The sequence below is a fragment of the Camarhynchus parvulus genome, chromosome Z, assembly GCF_901933205.1.
Source record: "Camarhynchus parvulus chromosome Z, STF_HiC, whole genome shotgun sequence".
NCBI classification, from domain to species: domain Eukaryota; kingdom Metazoa; phylum Chordata; class Aves; order Passeriformes; family Thraupidae; genus Camarhynchus; species Camarhynchus parvulus.
Window position 1 is genome coordinate 28,147,386 of NC_044601.1, and position 26,710 is coordinate 28,174,095.

Genomic DNA, 26,710 nt, shown 5'->3' on the forward strand with positions numbered 1-26,710 from the left:
TATCCCATATGGGCTAAAACAGTATAATTTCAGAAATTACATAGTGTTGAAAGCCATATCATAGTCTGTTGAACTTTAGGATACTAAAATTTAATGATTTATGAAACCACCTGACACTCAATATTGGCTATGCAAAACAATTTGTGAGTGTAACTTTTATACTGCATGCATAGAAACACTGAGAATAATTATAATGAAGTTTACTCCAAAAGTTTGCTGATTGAAAAAGCAGCTCCTTAAGTGTTTCTTAATTGTAGTATCTGAAGCAAGCTTCTAATGTGCTACGTTTCAGTGAATTTTAGTTTACACTGTAATATACCACCTACCCCATGAGACATTTCTCCAACTAAACTACATGGCTTGAGGCCAAAAGTTGTTCTTGTAGTTCCTTAGGTACTCTAAGTTCTTCCTGAATAAACATTTACCACCACCTCCACAGAACAGACACACCCTTCTTTCCTGGGGCAAGTTCCTTGTTCAGTCATCAGGTAAAGAAGCACGAAAAAATATGCCTCCAGAACACAAGTAATTAACTTCTGGAATAATTCAGCAATGACATAATAACATTTTGCATATTATAGCATAAAAATAACAGAAGGTTGAGCCCCTGTGCTTTTAATTATTCAGCATTAAAAAGCAGTAGAATGGAACATAAGATGACATGCAGTGAGATAGATATATATATATATATATATATAAATATATATAAAAATATATAAATATTTTTAATGTAAAGCACTAAAGTAAGAACTGATACAGAAACAAATAATAATAGTACAGAATCTGTGAACCATTCCAACCCAGGCAGTTTTACACTTCCTAACACTTCCTAATAAATGTCTGGCTGCAATAATTCTAACTTTGTATTCTGTGAAACTGTGTTCCTGTGTGATGTCTAAAATGTTGGTTCTGTTGCAGGTTTGTCTTTTATTTCAGTGGGAGAGCCAACTCACGCTGAGGATTTGATGGATGTATTTGCAGACAATAATGAGAAGCATACAGAGAATACAATAGAATACTTCCAGCTGGAAGGGACCTACAATGATTGTTTAGTGCAATTGCTTGGCCATTTCATGGCTTGTCAGTGTGATACTTGTAACACTGATAGTTATCACACTAGGCAAACTGAATTTACGTGCAGTAATGCTTTATTCAGGAATTACAGAGTTTGAGACAACAAGTGCATGTAGTTTGTGTATTCAGACACATACTTCTATACAGCCCTAGCACTTGACTGACATAATAAAATATATTTGAAGAGCCTTGGTCCTTGAAAGAGATGTGCTTGCACATTTGATATAGTTTTTAGGAAGAAAATTCCATGATAATCCAGTGATGACAACCATTTGCCAGCAACAATTCCTTTCAAATATCAAGATATAGTACATTTCAAAAAAGCTTGACTGTCAGTGAATTCTAATTCTCTGGTCTCCTTTCCTTGGATGATACACTCTCCAATTCTGGGGGTGTTAACTTCCCATGGCCATATAATCTATTTTTCTTATTCATAAACAGTGCATAAAGTACATGCACTTGTTGTTTGATTGCTTCCTCCTTGTTATGTCTAAAGAAGTGTTCTCAGCACTTAAGATTATAATTGTCAGGAACCAGAAGCTGACTGCCAGTGAGATGTTTATAGTCTCGTTGCCTCTGTTTTTAGCCTGTGCACATATTTTCAAGGTCTCTGGTATCATCCCACATTTAAACTCTACATCATAACAAAAGACACTTGATACCAAATTTCAGTTTGTTCTGAGTAAATTCATTCAAACTATTAACAAACCTAACACCCTACCAGTTCTTGTGGCCTTGCAATGCTAGCATTAGTTTTCTTACTAGCAATGACAGTATAATTTTTTTATTGGGCCATCCAGGCCATAGGTGACAGGCAGTACATCTCCTTGTGGTGACAGCAAGAATTTGATTCCTGCAGATTTTCTTTATTTCAGCCTGACATTTGAATTTTAGTTTCCACACAAGTTCTGACAAGCTAAAGACCAGCATGTTTCCCTTTTGCTCTGACCAGCTTTCTTATGCAACTTTGAGAACAGCCTTGTGTACTGTGAATGCGTCCAGATGTGCTAATGGTTCAGCAAATTACAGTAATGGATTGACTTGTCCTTTCACCAGATCTTGTGGAGTTTAAGTAACTTTAAACAACTTCCACAGGAACAAGTGAGAGATGGAGATTGCATACAATATTTGAGCGAGGTGGCTGGAATGATGTGAATGAGACAACTGTTACTGACAAACCATGATTAGGGATTACAGAGGCAGGAAGGGATTCAGAAGAGAAAAGATATAAGGAGAAACTAAGGAAGAGTGACAGAATAAAGTCATACTGGCTGTTACTGTGCCAGTGGATTGCTGAGAATGCCGTAAAGCCCAAAAATCTGAGTATAAGAAGCTGGACTGAAAGTTGGGAGACAGGGGAACTTGAAGGATACTGGTTTCATGAGAAATGCTGCTGGAAATGGCAGCTGAGGGGACTGAGTTGTGAAAATCAGAGCCTATCCCTAGTGCTATGAGTAATATGAGACAAATGGGGCTATAAATAAGGGGTCTGCATGAGAAGAAGGCAGATGATGTTAAACATCATCTTTTTTCCCCTAAAAAATCACAAGAAAAGGACTATGATCCATTAGAATATATTCAAAATTGGTAAAGATTTAGAATTTATTTAGAGGCCTACCTAGAGTATATTTTCTCCCTCCTTCTGCACAACTGTCTTATCTCCTTCAGTTATTTCCTGGGCCAAAGGAACAGAGATCTCTCTATGTTCCAACCCTATGTGTATCACAAGGTTGCACTGGCTTGCAATTTTTCACTTGACAAGACACATGATCAGGGCTATGACACAAAGCACATGTTTAGCGCTATGCAACTCTCAAATGATAGAGGCTGCTTGTTTTAAGATTTTTCAGTCTTCATTCTTGCCTCTTTCAGCATACTTAGTGAACAGTCATTAAAATACCCCCCTCAAGAGCGATCTTGCCCCAGACTGTACCAGATGTACTGGAGGTGACTGTCCTAGTCTATATATCCTGTGTTTTATGAGACAGCAGGGAAACATTGACCAAAGCTTTAGGGAAGAGAAAGCTGGTCCCTAAATCAGCCAGTTCTGATTCACTGTTTTTGCTATCAAATTGCTGGATGATACTGGGCTAATCACTAAAATAAGCTTTTCATATCTAATTGTCAAACTGAATTCTTATAGATGGCTTATTCAAGGCATTACTGTTTAGTTTACAGATCTGTTGAATTCTTACTGCTACAAATCAGTATGACAAATGTGCTGAACTAACACAATACCTATATAAAATACCTGGTCTTTGGCATCTCTGAATTGACATTTGGAATAAGTAGACACCATCCAGGCTAATCTGGTTGTACTTCAGTTCTACTCTGCAGGAGCAGAGGAATGAGGAGAGTACACTCTGTACATTGAGGGCAGAGAGGGAGAGGACTAATACTCACTTTTCTGAGAGGTGTGTAAATGTAAATTATTACTTTAAGAAGCCTCCACATGATTGTAAAAGACGTAAGGACAGAAATAATACATCTGTTGTTAGAGGAATGGCTGAAAAGTGTGTGATGCAGAAACCCGTGACACGCAAAACAGTGAGAATAAACAGAATGTTTGTTTGTCAGCTTAGCTCGGGGCTGTCAGTCCTGCCTCGGTGGTGCTGTAGGAGTGCCAATCTGCATCTCAGCCTCCTGGCCTGCCTAGATGACATTGCTTATCACTGACCTGCTCATCACTACAATCTGTGGGCTGAGGTCATAGCCAAACCCATTCTCAGCTGGTTTGTACATGTTAGTCACAAGTTTCCACTGTAAGAGGCACATCTTGCATTTGGATCTAGTTGATTTCCTCCAGCAGACCAGAGCCCAGCTTTGCTGCTGCAAGGAGATAGATCTCTAACACTTCCAACTATTAGAAAGAAAACTGAACTCTGACTAGAAAAATATGCATTCACATAGATGCTACTGCCTTGATTACCGAGGGAGAAAAAGTAATATTAATGTGTTTTGTGATAAGGCAACTGAATGGGTGCTTCCTATTTGTTCAGAATGTAGATTACTTTGACACTTGAACAGGGGAAAGTGGTGCAATAACTCACCTTCTGTATGGAATTCAGCCATAAACCTGTTGCTGTTTTAGGAGGGAAATGAGAAGATTTTGGCAGATCCAAGAGCTTCAAAAGAGCTTCAAAAGCTCTTGACTACCCAGTTTTCCATATAGTCAAACTAACTTTCAAAGTTCTTCTAAAAAATTAATTTAAAAAGTAAAAAAACCCCTCTGTCAATAAAGAATGACTTTTCCCTTCTACTAGAGCCTTCTTAATTTCCTTACCTTGCAACAAAGGCAATAAATTGTGATTTCTACTCAGTATGTGCTTCAACATATATTTCAAGTATCTGTCATTTATTGAAGGTTCAATTAAATAATTAAAAACAAACAAGCTAACAAGCAAACCAAACCACCCCACCCCCCACCCTTTGAAAAGCAGTTTACAGCAGAAATAGAATTAAAGAGTTACCGTTATTTATACTTCTTTGCATGAGTTGTTTTTATGCAGTCAGGTTCTTCTCAACTTTTTGTGACCTGTGTTGGGTTTGGGCAAGTTAAAATATTCCTTTTGCACCTCATGGAATGCTTTTGTGTCTGTAAATCAAATCCAGAAAAGGCCACTGTTTCATTGTTTCTAAGGAAGCCAACAGGACTGTAATGCATTAAAGAAGTGGTAGATTATTTGCTAATATTTCCATTAGTTTTACTACCTTAGGAATTGCAGAAGTTCCACATTCAGAGGTGATACTAAAATACGAAGACAATGTATTGTGAAGTAGCCCTGTGAATCCAAACTGTAGAACACAAATGTAATACAGATTGTTCAGAAAACTTGACTGGAAACTAATTTACTGAATACATTTTCAAATATACTACTGAAGTAAAATTTTTCATGGAATATTTCTTATGGTGGGGGAGCTTACAATTCCTGCTGTAAATTAAATAGGTCTCTTTAGTTATGTCAGAGAGGATGACGGTGAGATTATAGGACAGAAAGATGCTTATTGCCTACACACTTGCAATCAGTTTGGTCAGACAGGCTAGGAAGCTGTCATCTGTGGAAAATGTGTTGGCAAGACTTTACCTTCCTGGTATCGCTCACTCTATAATTCATAATCATATAATTTCAAGTATCTTGACCCTTTATTTGCAAACCATCCTCTTTATACTAGTCTTGCCATATTACTTACTTACTTACTTACTACTGTTCTGCTCTGGCAGTCTAACCCTCCACTCTGCTCATCTTTGTGCAGCTCTGTGCTTCCCTTAGGTAGGGAACCATGTCTATTCTCTGCTTACTCAGATTCTGTTTGAATACCATGCACAGCTGTGATGATTAGATACAGCTGTCAGAGCAACAAAAAAGCAGCATAGTTTTTATGAGTTTTTACGTGTTTATTAGTTGTAGGTATGCTCCTTATTTTACTGACTACTGGCTGTTTCTTGGAAAGCAGCTACGCGTCTTATCTTGGGATGTTTGTGTTTAACAGTGTGGACACTACCAGCAGCGTCTCTTTGTGCCCCCATCTAATTAAATTCTCATGGCAGCAAATCAGCTTGATAACTGAAAGCAGTGTGTCTTGCCGTGGCACTGGAGGTCTTGTAGCAGAGGAGGTGTTTGTCAATATACATGTGAAGGGTGGGCCACTTCAAATCCTCTTGCCTTGCAGGTGACTTGATGCACTCTCACGAAAAAAACCTGCCTTTCTTCTGGGGATGAGAACTACATATATTTAAAGACTGGCTTCTCTTGCACATTGTAGCAATAAATATATCTCCAGTTTGATTGTCTGAATAGGAGAATTGCTCTGTGGTCATCCTAGGCAGTCAGAGGGGGCAGATGGCTTATTTAAGCTGCTACTATCAATATGAGTTATAGACCCTGGCTTGGCTTTAAATCCAGCCCCATCAAAACAAGGTGAACAGCTGCAGCATGACTCTGTAGTGCAGATGGGCTTGAGCTAAATGGCAGTGACGTGTACAAATGTTTTCTTTGTGTGCTTTAGTCTTCATAAACCCATTTAGTAGAACTGTTAATTGTAGCTTTAAGTGCCAAAGTCAGTGTATGTGCAGTGACCTTTAAAAATCTGCTTTGAGGGAGCTTCAGATTGATGTGAAGTGATGTGCAGGGTAGTTGCTGTGGAGCAGACTGATGCTGGTAGCTTTATGTGCCTCTCAAACCAGTTCCTTTTGGTTTTTGTACCTTGCAAAGGAGTGGCAATCTGACCCCAAGCAGGCACCATCTTTTTGATACAGGAGTCTAGTTATAAAATACTAGGCTCTCATAAGTGAAAAGCTGGGGGTTTTTCTAACTTCTGTCTATATCTTGAAAGTTACTAGCCATCAGCAGTTTGAGGGAACCTCTTAACTGGACCAAGTCCTAGTCATTGTGTGGTCTCACCAACTGCGGGCTCTTGTGCAGGGCACTTCTAGTTAGAGAGATTTCCTGAGAAGTGATTCATGTCCAGATGTCAGCTGTGCAATGCCTTTCTCATTTGCATACTTACAGAGTATTGTAAGGGCTTGCATTTAATATTTTTCTCTAGAAACATCTGTTCTACTAATTATTTATTTTCTTAAATAAAAACATTGTGAAAGAGTCAGAGAAATCCCACTATTGTGGGATTGCAATGCCTTTCTGTTGCAAAGCCTTTCTTAATGTTGGAAGTGCAGAGTTGCAAACCCATATTTTCATAAATGCTCAAAAACATATTTTTAAACTACTTCTAAACAAAATCTCAGTACATATAGAAACTAGAATTAAATTTTATCATCTTTCAAAGAATGGAGAGAAACAGAACAATCCTGACACTCCTTTGTAGTCTATTTGCCTTTTCATAATTCCATAAGGGTTTATTCATCTAATACTTCTGTAATAAACTCTTCTCCCCAGTGTGACATATCAACAAACCACGATGGATGAATAACAAAGGGTATGCTACTCTTATGCTTTGTACTACTCTCTAAGGAGTAACACCTGCCTTTAGAAAAGAAGATAGCTTGACTTCTTGTACAGGGTAAGAAAGCAGGAAAGTAGTAATAGCTTTGTCAGTGCAAGAATGCTTCATAGTGCATCTGAATGATAGATGACATACAAATTTTTGAATTCATCATCAAAACAGATCTAATGGCTCACTGTAACATTTAGTTACTCATTCCAGTAGAACACAGGAAATAATTTTCTTGGGCTATTTGAAAAATTGCAATTCTGCTTATATTTCATATTCCTTAATCCCTATTCTGCAATTTTTAGACAAGCAAGTAACTGGATTTGCTTTTCATTTTAAATCACAATGTCCTACTTGTGTTTGTGCCATCAGAAATCTCCCAGAGGGCTAAGAGGCAGTGGTAAAGCAAAAGAGGAAATAGCTAGACAGTCATCATGCAACATTCAGTAGTCATAGTTAAAGGGAAGCAGTGCAATATTCCTTTATTTATGTATAAGGAAAGGGGAGTGATGAAAATGAATGTGGGAGTATCTTTTTAGAAGAATTTGTGGAAACAAAGTCAGCAAGTTTCTGTTAGAGTGTGGCATACACTTCACGATGGCATTTCAATGTAAGTTATGGGCCCACTTACTGCTATTGTTTTTAATTCTTTAGCTTTCCCATGGCAGGTGGAGATTATTTAAAATAAATAACCTTGCTGTTTTTCTATGAGAGATGAAATTCAGGAAAGTCTAGCCAGTCTAGCCTCCTGCCATACCAAATTCTGAGTTTTCAAAGGAAAAAGTAGGCACATCTTTTATTTGACTAAATGAGGTGAAGGGAGCTTTCTGTCATACAAGAATTTACTTGTGCTTTTTTTATTGATGGGGGGAAAAGTGTAACTGAGCATGTGGTTTATCTCGCCCATTAAATTCACATTTACAACTGTCTTTCAGAGTTAAATTTTTCTCCGAATTTGGCCTCCTTGTGAAATATGTCTGAACCCTTGTTTGGGACTATAACATAAGCCTGGATGACATTACCTCTAATATTTCATGAAATGTACACACAGACTTATAGACAACATGTAAGTGGAATCAAGCAAGTACATCTTGCAGCAACTACACCAGCTTGAGGGCTGCCAGCATAATTTTCTCCTCTCTTACATAAATATTTTCCCCTTCCTCTCTGCTATGCCAATAAATTACATACGTGGCCAGCAGGTCAAAGGAGGTGATTGTCCCTCGCTCTGCTCATGTGAGACCCCACCTGGACTACTGCACACAGTTCCCATGCCCTCAGTATAAGAACGACATAGAACTGCTGGAGCAAGTCCAGAGGAGGCCACAATGTTGGTAAGAGGACTGGAGCACCTCCCCTACAAAGACAGACTGAGAAAGTTGGGTCTCCTCATCCTGGAGAAGAGAAGGTGTGCAACCTCCCACTATCTGAAGGGTACTACAGGGAAACTGGAGAGGGAGTCAGTGTCAGGAACTGTAGTAACAGGGCAAGGGGTAATGGGTACAAACTGAAACGGGGGAAATTTAGGTTAGACATTAGGAAGAAATTCTTTAGTCTTCTGGGGAGAGACTGGAAGAGGTTGCATAGGGAGGTTGTGGATGTCCCAACCCTGGCAGTGTTGAATGCCAGGTTGGATAAGGCCTGAAATAAGCTGCTCTAGTGGAAGGTGTCCCTGCCAAGGCAGCAGGGGTTTGGAATAGATGATCTTTTAGTCCATTCTAATCCCTTCACATTCTACAATTGTATGATTCCATCTGTGTTATAATACCCAGATACAAGAACATGATCAAAGTAACTGTCCAAAAAATTGTGTCAGAAATCACTGCCCTTCTGATGAACATTTTGTTAATAGAACACATGCTTCCTGAATTTACACTGGTTTGATCTCATCAATGTGTATAAACGTCTAAGGCAGGGGTGTCAAGAGCAGGGAGCCAGGCTCTTCTTGGTGATGCCAACCACTAGGACATGAGACAACTGTCAAAATCTGATACACAGTAAATTCCACTTGAGCATAAGAAAGAGCTTTACTGTGTGGGTGATAGAGTATTGGAACAGATTGTCCAGAGAGGGTGTGAAGTCTCCCTCACTGGAGATATTTAAGAACCATATAGACAGAATCCTGTGCCAAATGCTCTGGGATAACCCTGCTTAAGTAGGGAGGTTGAACAGATGACCCAATGTGGTCCCTACCAACATATTCTGTGTTTCTGTGACTTAAGCTTCCCTATGTCAGAGGGACGACATACCCAATATCACAAAAGATGTTTGACACAACCGATGTTTTGGACGTATTCTCGGGGTTCGAATTTGTCTCCAAGTTGCCGATGGACCCGTGTCTTGTCCCAGCGGAGCGCCTGTGCTTTGGGAGGCTGGCAGAGGCGACTCCCGACCGGCTACAGCCTGAAGGAGCGCATCCCGATGGAGCGGATCCCGATGGAACAGAGCCCGCCGGCGCCACCCGGCTCTCCGGGCATCGGAGCCGCGCTCCACCCCGCCCACCCGCTGGTCTCTGGGCACTGATTGGCTCGCGTTCCACAGGCCCCGCCACGGCCGCTCGCTGATTGGGCGGAGCCGGCGGTGCTCGCCGCTCATTGGTGCAGACGGGGCAGCCCCCCCCCTTCCGTGCTGCTGCCCGGCGTAGGCGCGGTGCGGAGCCGCAGCTGCCTGCCCGCCTTCACGTATGGCCGACATGGAGCTCTTCGGTACCCAGCAGCCGCAGCAGTCGCCCGCCGGGAATGGGATGCCCGACGGTGGCGAGGAGGATCCCGCCGCCGCTTTCCTGGCGCAGCAGGAGAACGAGATCGCGGGCATCGAGAACGACGAGGGCTACGGCATTCTGGAGAACGGCGAGGTGCCCGAGGCGCTGCAGGGTCCCGAGGGCCTCGGCGCGGGTACGCCCTGCGGGGACGGCGGGGGGGCGGGGGCTGAAGGGTCCCGGGTCCCCTCGGGGCGGCGCGGCTGGGCGGGAGCGGCGCCGGCGGGACCCACACTGAGCCCCGAGCGGGGCCCGCTGCCCGGGGCTGGTCCGGGGGTGCGTCGGGGCCGTCCTGGGTGCGCTGTGCCGCGAGGTGAGCTACCTCCCTGCTCCCCCGTTATAGTTTGTATCCCCTGAAGATGCCTAAGGCGTGCCCGTGTCCTAATGCGAACGGTGCTGATCTCGTTTAATCCAGCAGCCTGTCTGAAGGAAGGCTTCTGAAAGCTGAATAAATCCGCCGCTTGAATTTCTGTCTTTAGCGGGGGTGATCTTAGTCTTGAAGCATAACAGCAGTTAAGCTAATGTTTAATTTTACTAAACCTTTAGCCTTTGTTCCTTGGTAACCTTTGTACTGAATGTAGAAAGCCCGACACTGCAGAACCCGCGTTTGGAGAAGGGTGGGAACTCAACGTTGAGAAGTATAGATTATAGTCTAATGGTGGCTAAAGCAGCCCAAAATAAACACTTCTCCTTTTGAAAGGTTTCAGCTGAAGCCCGAGTGGGAAGGGGTCGATGTTGCAACACTCTCAGAAGACTTTGCTTCTACTTATCACCAGGGCTAAATATATACTGGGGACATATTTGCTCTCATGTGACATCCATTTGTCACTGCAGTAGGATGCCACTCTCCTTCAGACTGAGTTGAGTAACTGCTCCCCAGTTCATTGTTGGAACATCTTTAGAATTAAGTCTTCATTTTGCAGCCTGATATCAAAAATTACTGACGTATCTTATGTATGAGGGGGCAGGTTTGTAGTATCTCAGTCAATAAAGCTCATCTAGATAAACTGGGTAATGGAGACCTTCCAGTGCTTATTTGGAGGTAGCATGGCTCTTAACGTCAGCTCACTCATAAGTTCCAAAACATATGGATTACATACTCCTGAAAAAAAAGGTATTTACTGGGGACTATTTTGTTCCAGTACAAGAACTTGAGGATAATTGTTATCAGAACACCATCCTGTTTTGGTACCATACATAATTTGACTTCCGTATTCTATGTATAGTGCAGAAACAGACACAATGGTCACTTCCCTTCTTACTTTCAGAAGCCTTAGACAAATATCATGCCTTACATGGGCTTTATGTTCCAAACAGACTCTGGAACATTAAAGTGGCTGTTTGAAAACTAATTTGGTTGAAAAAAAAATCTATCATTGACCTTGCCCACAATATACTAGAACAACTAGAAGAGTATGTTCTCTACATACATGTAATGATGACTATTGCAAAGTGTTTCCTTGTCAAAAAGTTGATTTGTTCAATGCTTCTAGATTAGTTTCTTATTTAGAAGTAGTTCTTAAACTGCCTTTCAAACGCTTTTTATGAAGTCATGTAAGTTGACTTGTCATGAAGTGCAAAAGGGTTATTGGAGAACTTTAGGAAGAAGTTAATAAAATAACAAATATGATAATATGATCCAAGGATCTGGGAACTCTAGGCAGGAATTGTATGTCATCTTGCTTCCTTTTATGCCCTGGGATTGCATTTATGCTCTGGCCTGTTAAATAGGCATGGTAGATGATGCTTGTGGACTTGTGGTGACCCTGTTTTTTAACAGAACATTGATCTCTGTTCACTGACAGAGCCTGTACTCTCTTGCTCCATGTTAAAAAGCAGAGACTTCGGCCGTGCAAAATGTACTAGTTCAGGCATGGTGACAAATGATCTAATGACTTCTGTTGCCATGTGTGTCAGACATTTCTTATCTTCTGATTGGTACCTTAATAAATATCAGACAGTTGTAGTCTCTGGCATACTAGCTCATTAAGCTCTTCTGTAATTGAATAGGTGAATGCAAATTTCTTCTTGAAACAATGCAGGTTCTTATGTAAATCCTTAAGCATCATGACCAGGGATTTGTGGATTTACTTTTTTTAACCATAACCTTTCTTGAACTCCTTATTTACAGGTCTCTTGGATAAGTTCTTTATAAACGCTGGGCCAAAACTAATAACTTGGGCAGCTCTGAACTGAAGTTTGAAGATCTTAACTTCAGATACAGTCACAAGAAGTCATCAGCTTCTTGAAATACACTTTTAAGAATCATAGTTTCTCATCAACAAACAGTCTTTCAATTTCAGTCTCTTGGTAAATAGTTAGACAAATACATGGACACAAGTGAGCTTCATGAATTGAAAATATCATTATTGGGAATTCTGTTAATTGTCATAGTGGTGGATACTGGGTGAGTGTGGTGGGAATGGCAGAATGCTGCCAGGCTCGTGCGTCTCACACAGCATCATTTCATGTTGCCATGATCAGGGTTGGAATAATGATCCAGGCCTGAGCCAGTAGGCTATTCATTATGTAAATAGCTATGCCATTCAAGCTGCCTGAGCATGCAAAAACCTAATCTTATTTCTCTTGGAAGGTGAAGCATAATCCCTGCTCCATAAAGCAGAGAGTGCTGTATAAATCAAGTAATACAACGCTGTTGCTTAGGTATGGGTAACATGATATCTTATGACATTCATTTTTCAGTGATGAATCAATGTCCATGTATTTGCAGTGAGATTCTGACAATAGTATGTCTTGAGTTTGTATAGGTTCACTTCCTATGTTCTCTGAGCAAGAGAGAGAGAGTTAAAGGGAAAATGTGTGGTTTCTAGATCCTGTATGCCAATACAAATCATCCTGGAAGTTCACCAAGTAGCTTCTTACGGGGAATTTCATTCAAAGACAAGCAGTTATGTATATGTTGAAAATCATGCAAATACACAATTTTAATATAGGCTGACTAGTCTCAAACATTGCTTTTACATTTTCACGCCTGTTTTATATGAACTTGACTGAATTATGTTTATCTTTGAAAGATGTTAGTGAGCCTCTAGCAATTAAGAAAATTAATTGTGTCTGGTGGTTTCTCTAGGTACTTAATTTAATAGCCTTTCAGGAGCTGAGTATCAATTTGCTTCAAAATTGTTTAGGAAAGAATTGATTCCTCCTGTCTCTGTAGTTAGCACCACAAACAGAAAGAATTCTTGTCTGTGACTATTGATTTTTTTCTTAATTGTTTGAACAGCCATTGATCTGAGTTTTGCTGTGCAATCAGCGTCTGAGGCTTCAGAGCCCCATAAGACAGCACTGATAAAGGTATGAGAAAGGAATGGTATCTGTCTATCTTGTGTTAGTGATGCTGCGTTGTTATGAAGTCAGGACAGAAAAAAAATATTTTTTTTGGCTTTTTTGTTTTGTTTTCAAGAGAATACTAATGGAAATGTACAGAAGGTGGAAATTGCAGAAGCTGTTAGATTGGAAAATTATAGAAGCTGTTATGGCACTGTGTTATTGCAGATGTGTTTTAATTCTAGCCTATTGATTATATTGAAAATGAGGGAACTCATGGGTTTTGATAGGACAGCAGATTAAACTAAAACACTGGAAAGAGCACTCTTCCTGAGCTGCTTGCCTTTGTTTTGCACACAGGCATGAGGATGAGGTATGGCTAGAAAAATTATTTCTTCTCCAGGTTCTTGCATAACTATGTAAACAGAAGTTTTGTACAAGATCCTACTTTCTTATCATGTTATGGGTTAGAGGTAGGTAAAATTAAAGCATGATTGTGCCTAAAAGAAAAAAGGATGATAAACTAGGCCTTGAGTGGTGAAGTTACTTAGCCTTATGTCAGAATATATTAAACTTTATGTTCTTCTGTTCTTTAACTAGAGCTGCTAACCTATTGACGGTAGCAGCACTTAGAGTACTTGTTGTTTAAAGGAGATGCTGCAGGTAACTCATTAAAAATACTTCTATTTTAAAAGAGCGTAAGAAAAATGTTTCAGTGTACTGCAAAGCCCTACCTCTGACGTTTCAGGTAACAGTCCTCTTTTGCATTGAGAATAAGACTTTAGAGAGGCTGGTGAACAAGGCTAAGCTAACTTCCTTTCAGGCCAAGTGATCCTGAGTGGTAATAATTACAGTAGCAGCCTTCAGAATAGTTAATCATCATTGTGATAAATCTCTGAGGCCATATATTGACTTCTAGGATGGAAGTGACAAAATGCTTTTTGTATTTATCTTCAAACTTCCCAGCCTTTTCTTTTGTAAGCTGTAGTAAATGGAGGGCATTAATGCTAGCTTTCTGTATCTGGCAAGCTTGGGTGTTGTATCTCCTGTGAATGCAAGGCAGCTGATATGACTTATCCTCTCCAGACTCTTCCAGACTCTAAAAGGTATCTGTGTTGCTGTATGAATGTTCATTATTACCATATTGTCAGCATGTGTTGCAGAACTGTAGATGTTTATATGTGTTTATGGCAACAGTGCCCTTAAAAATAAGAGTTTATCTTAAGTTCAAAAGCAAACAACAAGGAGTATGGATCATTGCTAACTGAGATGGTTCCAAATATGTGGATTTTAACTTCAGGAGATGCAATACTATGATAGAATTGGATGGACTCTGAAGCCAGTAGAGGAGTCTCATTCGTGGCTGCTGAAAATGTTATGATGGCACTAGCAGTATTTAGGCTTTTTCTGTGGGAAGCTTATGAAATTGCATGTTTCTGTGAACAGAAAAATCTGATACACAACTAGCATTGGTTACTGATATGAAGGCTGGCAGACAGACATTTTTTCTGTACTTTATACTTAATTATACAAGCGTGAAGACTGGAGAGCTGAAATGAAGGAATATTTCACTAGTGGTCTTGTTGCAGTTAGCACACTTGTATTGGCATATGACAGCATGCTGGTACAGTTCTGTTTCCTCTTCTGCTTGTGATTAGCTCAGTCAGCATGCTGACTCTGCAGCTTAATTGCAAGCTCTAGGAAGCTCAGAACAGATGGGAAATTTGTTCTAATACTGCTGATGCTTCTAACCTGGGTCCCCTTTAGAAACACTTAGTTCAGTTTCTGTTAGTGGCTGTTTATGTGCAGAACAAAAATGGCCCTTAGACAAACCTATGTGTTTCATCTCAGGCACAGCCTTAAACAATGATGTTGTTCCTTTTACCTGCCAGCCTGAGTAGGGAAGACCGTAATGAATGTTTTTTGGTGTGACAAGAAAAGCATATTATCACTGTTCTTGGATTTATGAGCCCTCTTGCCCAGCTGGTGACTGTAGTCTATTTAAAGGCCTCCTGTACCTTCCAGAGGAGTAGGAATCCAACAAAGTAGCAACCATCTCTCAGTTATGGGAGTCTAGTTATAAAATATAGTTTCTCATAACTGAAAAGCTGTTTTTTCTTAATTTGAGTCTTCCCCTGCAAAAGTTAGTAACTATGTTCTTGGGGACTAGTATTCTCCAACTTAACTACCATTCTTGAACTGATGAATTTACAGTCCTCTACATAACACAGTTAATGATTGCTCTTCAGTTCACTGATAAAGGAGTATGAAGAACTTCCTGTGTGCCATTCACTAGAACTATGAAACCGGTGCATACCTAACCGCAAACAAGAGGACATGGCAACATAACTTGCTTAGTTTTGGGTCAGTCAGCTATCCGTTTTTAAGAAGGTGGTGCAAAATAACGTGATTTTTCTGTTTACTGTTTGGTATAGCCACTTCTTTCACTGAGGGGTGTATTATGGTGGACACACTTTTGTGTGATAGATTTATCCATGGTGATACGAGTAAAATAAGTACTTGGTATAGCACGCTGACGGATGTTACGTGGCGCTGCTCCAGAGAGATGCCCTGCTGAGACTTAGCAGTTGCTGAAAATCTTGGTGTATTTTGTATAGTCCAGAGATTTAAAGAGTTTCAAAAACTTAAAGGTTTGACTCACATTTGGTATTTGTTCCCTACGGCTGTGTTGCCACTGTCACTTCAGAGATAATAATGCTGCAACTGAAGTAGGAGGTATCAAGCATGTCATCACAGGTGGTAGCAGAAAGGTGACTTTGCTAGGAATGTTAGCTTTATCTTTGAGCTAATTAGGAGATAACAACAGTAGGATAAGAATTACCAATTGTTGGCTGCAGCATTGTTAATCTTCCAGGTAGACACTAAAAAACTCGTAGTCATCCTTCTTAACTTAAGAACAGTTGTATAGTAGTTAGCTTCTAAGAGAGGGAGGACAAAGTGGGAGTAGCTTTAGAACACAGTCTGTAGCAGATTCTCAGCAGTATCAGCTCTGCTTTTTGTGTTGTTAAAAGCAGGATCTCATGATGAAGAAATGACCTTGTATTTCTGGTTCTGCAGAACAGTGGCTCACTTGGTTTTTCATGCCTGTCCAGAAAAGTGCAGGGAGAAGGAAGTGTCCCTGTAGGGTATCAAGTAACGTTCCCTTTCACAACTCCCACATTACCTACTTAAGTAAAGCTTTCCATACAAGTTCCAGAAATCAGTAAATCTGGCTGTTCTATCTTTCTCAAATGACTAAACAAGTCACCTCTTTACAGATGCCGTTGATGGAGTGGTTAACGGGGATGTCTATCAGGTAAGATGGAAGTATTCTGTACTGAGAATGTGCTGTTCTACCCTGAGAACTTTACCTTAATGTAGACTAATACTTCCTGTTTCTTTCTTTAAAGTAATTTTGTCTTGTATCTGAGGAGGGTCTTCTGTACTGGTAGCTCATCTCATGGAGTTGTCAGTCTTCCTAATTATGCCCATCCTCTGAACTTAGAGGCCACATAAAGCAGCAGTTCATTTTGAAATGTGGCTTAACAGTATGTAAGCACTGTAAAGCAGACTGTTAGGCTCTGTGATATGACTTTACATTGACTTGCACTGGCTGCTAAGCTGAAAGTGTGCTCTGATTACCTAGTTTAAAGTAGAGTTTTCAGATTTGCTTGCTCTTTAAAGATAATTCACGCATCCTAGTTGTCTTATCAAAATAGTCTTACAAGGAACGGACTGAAAACATTTTACATTTCTTAGTGACATGAAGATGCATGAAATTAAGCTTCTGGCTGAAAAGCTCAATCACAGTATGAAAGCATGTTAGACAGCCATGATAATGAAAAAAGAAGGAGATACCTGCTTTATTGGTGTCAGGGAGGAAGGAGGCACGCTAAGGCAATCACTTTATTGTAACTGAATTTTATGGCATGGTCATTGCCTGGTGTCACAGTTGACTCGTTAGCCTGATTAAATGAATGCTTGGGAAAGAAGCAATGTGAGCGATGTACTTCTCCTTAGAGTTTTAAATGAATGCTGAGCTTTGTGGAGACACAAACAGCTTTCACTGCTGCTGACCTTCTTATATCCTCAGCATTACTGTGAGATTGATGGGACAACCTGTATTTCACAGGCCCTTTGCTCTTCCTTGTACAAGAGAAGGTAGATTTCGCTTTTTAGATACCTTGATTTTGTGTTTGAAATTCTAAGAGATCAGTTGCTTTGGCTGACAGAGCTTCCTCTTAATCAGAAAGAAGAGACTGAATGGGCTATACATAACTTAGGTTTTAGCTACCTGTAACTAGCTGGCCCTGCAGCTGCCCAGTTTATTTTGCTTTGGATGAAATGTGAACCCTGGTGGCGTTGCACCAGCCTACTGTTTTCTCTTTGCATTATTCCTTCATTGAGGGCTACAGGACGTCCAGAGAGGCGCAAGCCAAATCTATGGTCAGCTGCAGTCAACCTGTTACTCTTAGGAGTGGTATTCCTTAACTCTGCTAGGGGTAGGATGAAGCAATAAAAGTTGTTAAACTTAGAATATCTTCTGTAGCAAATACCACAATATTCATTAGCTTTGTAAATCTGGTGTATCAATGTCAGCCCTATTCATTTCAAGTCTTTGAGATGTTACATTGTGAAAAGGATGCTAGTACTCTCATTGTTCTGATGATTAAATATTGAAATGCCTCTTGGGTTATAAGCTGCATACAGCAATCCAAATTTTGTAATGTGATATGCAAATGTCTCTTGAAGTAGACAAATAAGCTGCAAAGAATGTTTTGTACTCCTGTGCACAAAACCATAAAGAAAATTATTTTACAACAAATATTTAAGGTGAGATGAACTCAGAGAATATATGGCCTACAACTGTGTAGTGAGGTGCTAGGCATTGTCTTCTGCATTCTGCAGGCTTAGTGCTCTGGCACTAAGTGTTTGTGGCACTTGTATTTCCAGTTGTGTTGAATTTTTGTTTGATCCCTGATTTCTGGAGGAAGCCCTATGTTAATTTCCTTTGATTCTGCTGTAATTTGTAGCAAGATGTTTTTAATGGTGGAAATGTGTTATAATATCAAATGAATGTGTTACTGGCTCAGTTCAAATAGAGTCTAATTTTAGATAGCTGACAGGCAGTTATCTGAAATCGCTTGTTCTGCACAAATGACTTTACTATTCCTTTCCTTCAAGGAGAGTAATGGTCCCACAGACTGCTATGCTGCCATCTCCCAAGTAGATCGACTCCAATCAGAACCAGAAAGTATTCGTAAGTGGAGAGAGGAGCAAAAAGAGCGTCTGGAGCAACTTGGTAAGCATAGTATTTGTTGAGTAACTTAATGTCAGCTCCTCTCAGGCTGAGAGAGGTGGGGGTGTTCTTCCTGGAGAAGAGAAGGCTCTGGGGTCACCTTAGAGCAGCCCTCCAGTACCTAAAGGGGACCTACAGAAGAACTGAAGGTGAATTTTTACAAGGGTGCGTTGTGTAGTTTACAAGGAGGAATGGCTTTAAACAGAAAGAGGGTAGATTTGGATTAGTCATTAGGAAAAAATTCTTTGTGGTGAGGGTGGTGAGGCACTGGCACAGGCTGCCCAGAGAAGCTGTGAATGCCCCATCCCAGGCTGAATGGGGTTTTTGAGCAGTCTGGTCTAATAAAAGATGTCTCTGCCCACAGCAGAGGAGGTGGAACTAGATGATCTTAAAGGCCTCTTCCAACTTAAGCCATTCTGTGATTCTTAAGCAGTAGAATTCTACACCATGGCAGTGCTTCTTCAGTCTTAACATGCTTCCTGGATGAGTCTTCTAGTAAGCAGACTTAAGACTGGTGTGGGAGTCAGCAAGCAAGTGGCTCCCTGAACCTTTACTTAGAGATGAGCTGACAGAGAAAGAAAAGCTTTTTTAAGCTTTGATGATAATAAATACTGCAGGCATTAGTAGTTTATTTCAAAGGATAAAGACTATTCATTTTGTAATTGCTGAGGCCATCTGTTGTCACATGGATCTTAATCTAATAAATAAATTAAGAAAATAATGGATTATTAATTAAACTAAATACAGCTGTCAAATGCAGTGGTACCTACCAATGGGCAGTGTCTAAGAGACTGCAAACTGGTGTGCTTCCCACTTACATGGTGGAGGAGCCTTTGCTTGAAATTGTTAGGACAGAACCTTCTGTAAGATCTAATTCTGGATAAAGCTGACAGTTTCACTCCTCTTTTGTACTAGTAACAGCAGGTGAGGTTGTCCTGAGCTGTAGGCTGTGTGTAAAAGTGTGTGGAGTGCCAGGTTCCTTCACTTTGTCTAAGCATAGAGGCTTTACTAAGCTTTGTTCTAGCACTGGCATAGCAAGGTGACTGTTTCTGGTTTGAGCAGTTTGCAGTCCAACAGATTTACTGAATCTGAGCCACTCTGCAAAGTGCCTATCCTAAACTGAAGTGGACTGTCCCAGTTATGCAGCACAGGAGTTCTGTTCACGTAATCCTTTGAATGTTTGTAGTATTTAGAGTTCTCCTAAGACTAAATCAGGAAATCTCCTAAGCCTTACCTGAGTTGGTAAAGCAACTGTCTGCACTAGAGTGCACCCAGAACCATCAGTTGAAATGTTTGCAAGATGCATTTGAATACGAACGTGACTGAGAAAGCAATTCTTAAATTTTCAGATGCAAACTCACGAAAGCAGGAAGCAGAATGGAAAGAGAAAGCAATAAAAGAGTTGGAAGAGTGGTATGCAAGGCAAGATGAAAAGCTCGAGAAAACAAAAGCCAGTAACAGGTAAAGTTTTTCCAGTCATCAGGAGAGTTATGGTTCTAGTTATGAAAATAATTAGGAAGGCAAGTGAGAATACTTCTTCTATGTCCTAAGGCAATAGTCCTTCAGATCATTAAAGTAAACACTCCTACGACCTATCTTTTGAAGTTTTCTTCGATAATCTAGATTAAATATCCAGGAAGCATTAAGATGATGATCAGGTATTACTGAAGATTCCTTAGGACATGAAGCTTGAACATGGCCAGAAAATATTTTACTCTACCCACTTGTTGTCATGCCCCAGATGCACAGGCCTTCAATGTCTGCAGTTACCTACCGTGAGACAAGCATTCTTACTTGCTTACTTTAGAACATATGGAAGTGGCATTCTAGTTAATCTTTGCTACAGGTAATTTCATTAAATATCTTAAAATCTTTTGCTGCTCTTTTTGGAAGCAGTTCAGAAATAACATGACTCAGTTCTACTAGTGAAAAACTAAATGCTGATTGTGTCTGTAGTGGTTTGAATTGTCTACTTATGGGTCCTGTGGTGGAAAGTGATGACTTGGTTGCTGGAATAGTAAGCTCTTACACTTTCTTAGAAGTTCCCCGTGGAATTTTGACTTCAAGGTACATGACGGTAAAAGTGATAGAACTGACTTAATGCCTCTTAAATCTCTATTTCATTTCTATGCAGGTAATAATCAAGACTGCTTTATATTTTGGGAACTCACAGGATTCAAAACTGCTGTTCAAAACTGCTGTTTTGTTCGTTATATTTTGTTAGTTTGTTTTTTTGAAATACTGCTTTTCTTATCAAAACAGCCATCAGGTTTGTCTTTATTAAATGAAGGAGGCCAACACTGCTTTCAGAATTATTTGCCACTTTCATAACGTTCACTGAGGAATTCACTACCTTTTGGTTGAGTGAAGAAAGGGAAACAGGATTAGTACTGTCCTAGTTGGTGGCCAGAGTTCATGATACCCTCATGGCTTTATTATGGCCAGTGTTTGAGTGCAGGATATGGAGTCTGGAGCAGGCACGTTAAACAGGTGTTGCACAGAAGCGTTTGGCATTCTCATCATCCTGGTGAGATCTTTTGCATGCTGGTAGTTTCTGTCCTCTGGGAGTGGTCTAATGCTAACATGTGGGCTGTAGTCCTCAACTAGCTGATCTAAACTTCTAGGATGTGGAAGAATTTCTGTGTTGCCCCTCTGACCAATGGCTTAATTGATCCATTCCATGTGGTAACTGCTTTCCTGTTACAGTAAGTTTAGGTGATGCAAGGTTAATGTGCTTGTTCAAACTGCCTCCAGCTGTGTTCCGTACTTCTCATCCTTATCTCTTTTCTCCTGCCTGCTTGCCTGCCTGTTGGACTACTTGCTACCTAGGGTGGCAGATGAAGCTTTCTACAAACAACCCTTCGCTGACGTGATTGGTTATGTGTATGTTGCTTAACTACTAATTCTGCTTGCTAGTCAACACCATAATAAGCAGGATCAAAAATAGTGCTGAATGTCTGAAGGTGCCTTCTGAATATTTACTTTTTGGACCACTTCTGGTCTGCAGTATAAAGTGCAGTTCTCCTGTATTGTAGTGCACAAATCCTAGCACTTTCAGATTAAGTGTACATAGCCCTGGAATTGTGGTAATGACTGCAGTACTCTTTAGACCTAAGTGTTTACAGTTGTTTCCAGGCCAGTGAACATTGCTTAGCAAGATGCTTTGTTGGGGATGTGGGTTAGTGCCTGCAGTTTCACATGGGTGCTGTATTTAGTCCTTCCACAGAGAAGCAGTGTTTAATTCTTTAATAGGCAGTGACCACCTGCTTTGCCTACATATCAGAAAAATATTCAAGCAACGCTTGCACATAAAGGTTCACAAGGAAGCCAAGGAAGGTAGAGGGGAATTGCCTGACATGAATCAGGTCAGAAAATGTGCATGCATGTAGAAATAGGTGGCTGTTAGAGAACAGATAGAAAGTACAAGAAGGTGGCATTGAGAAATCAGTGTAAACTGCTGGGAAGACATTTAGGACTAGTGTAGATGTTTTGCCAGCCTAATAGGTCAGTGAAAACAGAGCTGTGACTTTCAAGCCCCAGTGAATATGCTAGTTTCTGAGGGGTAGAAGGATTGCAATATTCATTGGCTTGTTCATGTATTTTAATTTCTTCCCTTAATTTGTAGACTTGAATTGAAAGATGGACATGTCACACATTCTAAGGTGACACCTTTAGAAGGTGTACTGGTGAGCCGTGTTCTGGCTTTGAGTGCATTAATATTGAAGATTTGGTGTGAAATTCACAGCTAACTGTAGGTGGATGTAAACCAAGACTTGTGAAATGATGGATTTACAGGTGGTGTTTAACTTTTCTGAAATTTCCTGGACTTGATTTTGTTAGATTTTTACAATAAAACCATTATTGTTATATGTCCAATGCAAATGTGCAGTGTAAGTGCTGCATAATAAAACTGGCTGCCTGTTTCCTGAATGTAGGCTAAGCTACTAGTGCATGTTGAGCCAGCTAATCATCTGCATTAAACTCATTCTCATTTTCTATATCTGACTTAAACTTTCTCTCCTTGTTTCTTTTCTTCTCTTCACCTTTAAGCACAAACATAAATCATCCTTGCTACAGCCTAGAACAGTTAAGTAAAAAAATCTTCACTGCCCTTTAAAAGTGTCATGTCACATAAAGTAGCAGTGTTGTAGTGATCCTTGTCTTCAGTGGTGTCTGTAACCTTATCATCCCTGTGAATAGTGCTGAACCCTCATGGGAGAGTCATTTTCACTGCTTTCTCTGTACTGCTTGTTGGAGTAGATGGATTTGGTTTGATCTCTTGATGCTTACTGCTTCTGCACTCAGGCAGCTACCAGGGCCCCACATCATGTAAACTAGATGCTGGAGTGCTATCCCTGCACTGAAGCAATGCTACTGGCAGCATAGAAAAGCCCAAATAATACAGCTGGGAAGCCACTGGCACCATCCAGTACATAATGTACAAAGCCTTCTTAGAGTCTCCTTAGGGTGAGAGCAGGGGAAATCCGTTTGTTCTGTGAGGTGACCTCAAACAAGTCATCTCCTCTGCCAAGATACACTGTAGTTTATTGTATTCATAAGCATGGGATTCCTGACTTAAATTCCTTATGATTCATGCTGCTTCACTACAGCATTGGAAATCATCAGCAGATAGTTTTATGATGGCCTGTAGGCCTTGGGGCTGATTTAAATCCTCAAACCGAATGTTTAAGACATGCTTGCAGGCAGTTGTAAATTTCCAGTTGGCAAATGTCCAGTATAAGCCATCAAGCAGCAGAGGCTTAACTATTTAAGACCTGGGCATTTCTCCATAAATAAAATGTCTACAAAAGAAGTACCTTACTTCCTGGAAGCTTGTGTGGTGACTCCTTAGGCAAAGACTCAATAAGTATTCTTAAAACCAAACACCTGTATTCCAACATTTTACACAATCCTCTGCGATCCTCTGCACTGCTTGTGCATAGCATACTACTGCAGTCTACTTTCATCTCCAGGATTGGGGCAGTGGGAGCTTATGTGGCCATGATGTCCACAAGCAGCTGTCAGGTCACATTTCTTATGAAACATGCTGAAAGAAACTGCATCCTCTAAGACGGAAGGAGTGTCTTACATGCTGGGCGTTAACACAAGGTGCATTGCATTGCTTTTAGGGCAGCTGAAGAAGCCGCTGTGAATGATGCTGAAGAAGTTTTTCCTGGCACTGAGTGGGAACGAGTGGCTCAGCTCTGTGATTTTAATCCCAAGTCTAGTAAGCAGGCAAAAGATGTGTCCCGCATGCGTTCAGTTCTCATCTCGCTCAAGCAGGCTCCACTGGTTCGCTGAAGCAAAGCTCGATGGAGACACTACAAATGCAATATTTTAACCTTACTCAGAGAAGCTATGTTTGCAGTAATTTGATTAATTGTTTCAATGTGTATTTTTGGACCACATCATGATGTATCTAGAGCTGATCATTGTTTGATTGCATGTTCTTCCTGATGTTTCCTTTCTGTGTCTGAAATGGGAGAACCTCCAAAACTGTAGTCTCTGTGCTGTTGTGCACTGAGGTGTCACTTCCTACATTACTGATATTAAAGATCTGTTAAACAGCAAAATGTGTTGACTTTGGATGAATTGAAAAGATCTCCTGCTTCCTTTTGACAGAGGGTGTTTGAATTAAGTGTGAGTAAACATTTCTATTGATTGCCAGTGATTTCACCTTGCTGGTGAATGTCCAGCCAGCAGTGCTTCTGGTCTCTGCAAGGCTGTCCTCCTTGTTTCTTTAAGCTTTCTTAAAGCTCTTGAGAGCTTTAGTTTAAAAACTTCTCTGCTATCCAATTTGTCACACTAGACAGCAGCTCAAGAAAACTTAAACAGCAGGCTTGTTAAGGGGCTTATCTTGCTTCCAGTGGGACTGAGGACGCTGCCTTCTGCAGGTAAGTAGTTGTGTATAATTTTCTGCTGTCACTCTGGCTGTCTATCTGAAGTTCAACACACAGGAGAGGGCACTGCACAGTTAAGACCTTTGGTATTCTACTGCTTATTGTGTTCCACTAGGTTTTCAATGCGGTCTTCATATGCATAGATCTGTGATGCAGAGGCTGTTTGGATGTTTTTGAACTGCGTGCTTGTCCTCACTGACCTTTGCAGACACTTCCTCCCACTAGGGTGGTGAACTGGAGAGTTGGAGAGTAAGAGAAGGGAAGACTTCTTACTGCTGCTCATCTCTAGGTTGGAGCTCTGTCTGCCAAGGTGGTTGAATCGGAAACAAAGTGATCTAGAAAATCTGTGTTCTGCTTCCTTTAGTCACCCAGCAGTCACAGGGGCTGTATTCTAGCCTTGCTCTGCTAAACCTTACCTTAGCTGTCTATCTTCTAAAACTAATCTGTTCAATCTCCTATGTTATTCCACCATGTTTATCAAAGACACAGTATTTTAACTACTGTGTAGCGTAATTGCTTTAATACCTTTTATGTACAAGCTGGAAGGTTAGTCCAGGTAGTTTGAAAAGGGTTGCAGATACAGACTATGATGGACCAAAGCTCAGAATGTTACTGCGCAGCAGCTGTGTCCCTTTGGTGGGTAAGGTAGTCAATAAATGGTTTCCAGTTGGGCTGCAGTAGTTAAGCTGTACCTTCCTGTTGTCTGTAATGGCTGGACCTACCCTCATGTTTGCAAGTGTATTCACACACTACTGATGGGTGGTGATGAGAATGATAGTAGACTACAAGTCTGAAGACATGGAAGATTAGGGCAAGTAGGTATCTTCTGAACTGCACAAGGGCATGGCAGGTGAGTCCCAACAGGACTGAAGCACAGAGCAAGTCCATAGAATACTGACAATCATTCCTAGCCTTGACTAGTTACGTATTCACTTTGACTGAAAATTTCCTTTTTGCTGCACACTCAAAAGCTCTGAAAACAAAGGTGTTCAAAACGAGCTGATAATTTAATAAAGAAAAGTCCACTACATTAAATACACAGTCTTTAAAGTGTTAATATGAATTTAGGAGAATTTGAAAGATCAACAGGTTAGAGGGGTTCCTGCACACTGAATGATGGTATGTATTGACACTACATTTTCCTATCTTACAGGATATTTTATCTGGCTATGAATGTGGCTTAGAGCTGCAATCCAAGAAAATAGGCAAAGACTTGAATTCAAGGCCAAAACAATGCTACATAAGTTAAAGCAGTATTTTATATGCTGGGTTTGCAGAGCTTAAGATAGTGTTTGCAGATTTTTGACATATTTCATCCTGCTGGAACACTTAAAATGCAGCTCTGTGGGTTCTGATTACTTCCTCTAACTCTGGTGCAGAGATTACCTCTTCTGTCTTAATTTTACATTCAAGTATGCTAGCTCACTGTCTCCTTTATCAGGGCTGTCACAAAATCATAGACTGGCTGTGGTTGGAAGGGACCTTTAGAGGTCGTGTGGTTCAACTCCTCAAGCAGAACCACGTTGAGCCTATTGCCCGTGACCATATCCAGACAGCTTCTGATGATTTGCAAGAAGTGAAATTCCACTTCCTCTCTGGGCAAGCTCTGCCAGTGCTTGGATACCTGTACAGTAAAGAAGTGTTTCTGATGTTCAGATGGAGCCTCCTGTGTTTCAGTCTGTGCCCAGTGTCTCCTGTCATGGCACAAATGAAAGGAGCCCATCTTTGCCCTCTCGCTTTCAGGTATTTATATACATTGGTAAGATTCCCCTAAGCCTTCTCATTTCCAGGTTGAACAGTTCCAGCTCTCAGCCCTTCCTCTCAGGAGAAATGCTATAGTTGCTTTATAATCTTTGTGGCTCTTTGTGGAGCTCTCTCTGGTGTGCTTATGTCTCTCATATACTGGGGAGTGCAGAACCAAACACAGCACTCCTGGAGTCAGGACATTTTCTGTGTCTGAGGATTGTTCTACATACTTAGACCTTGAGACAGAGCAAAAGAATTCTCAGATTTGGTTAAAATCAACTCCCTTGTCTGCGTTTCTAAACATTGACTTGTTTTTTTCCGAGGTCAGTATCTGTCACTTTGTTTTGTAACTTCATGTGACAGTATTGTGCTACACCTCTGGCCTCCTGTGCGTGCTCAATCCTGTTTACTGGCTTTAACTTCCCACTGTTGCTGCTTATCTCCATAGCATTAGTCAGTGGAATCTGGAAAAAAACTTGGACGCTTCCTATCCTGCAGATATAATCCCAGCTGCATGCATGTGAAGATCTCATGCAGTATTGAGAGAGAAGCTGTGGACTCTTGGTGAATACATCCTGGTATAGAACTTGCTTGTTTAGCTTCTGATCAGGTGGCAGCTAGCAGCCAGGCAGTCTGAAATTACAATGAGCATTTGTAAAGAAGAAGGGGGATAGAGAGGTCACAGGTTCATTGGAA

The 26,710-nt window shown here is 40.7% G+C and overlaps 1 protein-coding gene across 3 annotated transcripts; it reads left to right on the forward strand.

The window, feature by feature from the left end:
- The first annotated feature begins 9,645 nt into the window (after nt 1–9,645).
- Nucleotides 9,646–23,941, forward strand: CLTA (clathrin light chain A). 3 transcript variants are annotated; one of them, XM_030968646.1, is made up of 7 exons: nt 9,646–9,917; nt 16,348–16,385; nt 18,254–18,371; nt 19,718–19,829; nt 21,198–21,251; nt 22,419–22,454; nt 23,498–23,941. In XM_030968646.1, exons 1-7 carry the CDS (start codon nt 9,707–9,709, stop codon nt 23,667–23,669), a joined length of 741 nt encoding a protein of 246 aa, XP_030824506.1. In that variant the 5' UTR covers nt 9,646–9,706; the 3' UTR covers nt 23,670–23,941. The 3 variants fall into 3 exon arrangements, with proteins under 3 accessions (XP_030824506.1, XP_030824507.1, XP_030824509.1); XM_030968647.1 differs by lacking the exon at nt 22,419–22,454; XM_030968649.1 differs by lacking the exons at nt 21,198–21,251; nt 22,419–22,454.
- Nucleotides 23,942–26,710: the final 2,769 nt, after the last annotated feature.

Coding starts and splice junctions, on each gene's coding strand:
- CLTA (XM_030968646.1), top strand. CDS start 9,707: ATGGCCGACATGGAGCTCTTCGGTACCCAGCAGCCGCAGCAGTCGCCC. Junction 16,386..18,253: donor TTAACGGGGATGTCTATCAG/GTAAGATGGAAG, acceptor CTTTCCTTCAAG/GAGAGTAATGGTCCCACAGA. Junction 19,830..21,197: donor AAAACAAAAGCCAGTAACAG/GTAAAGTTTTTC, acceptor CTTGCTACCTAG/GGTGGCAGATGAAGCTTTCT.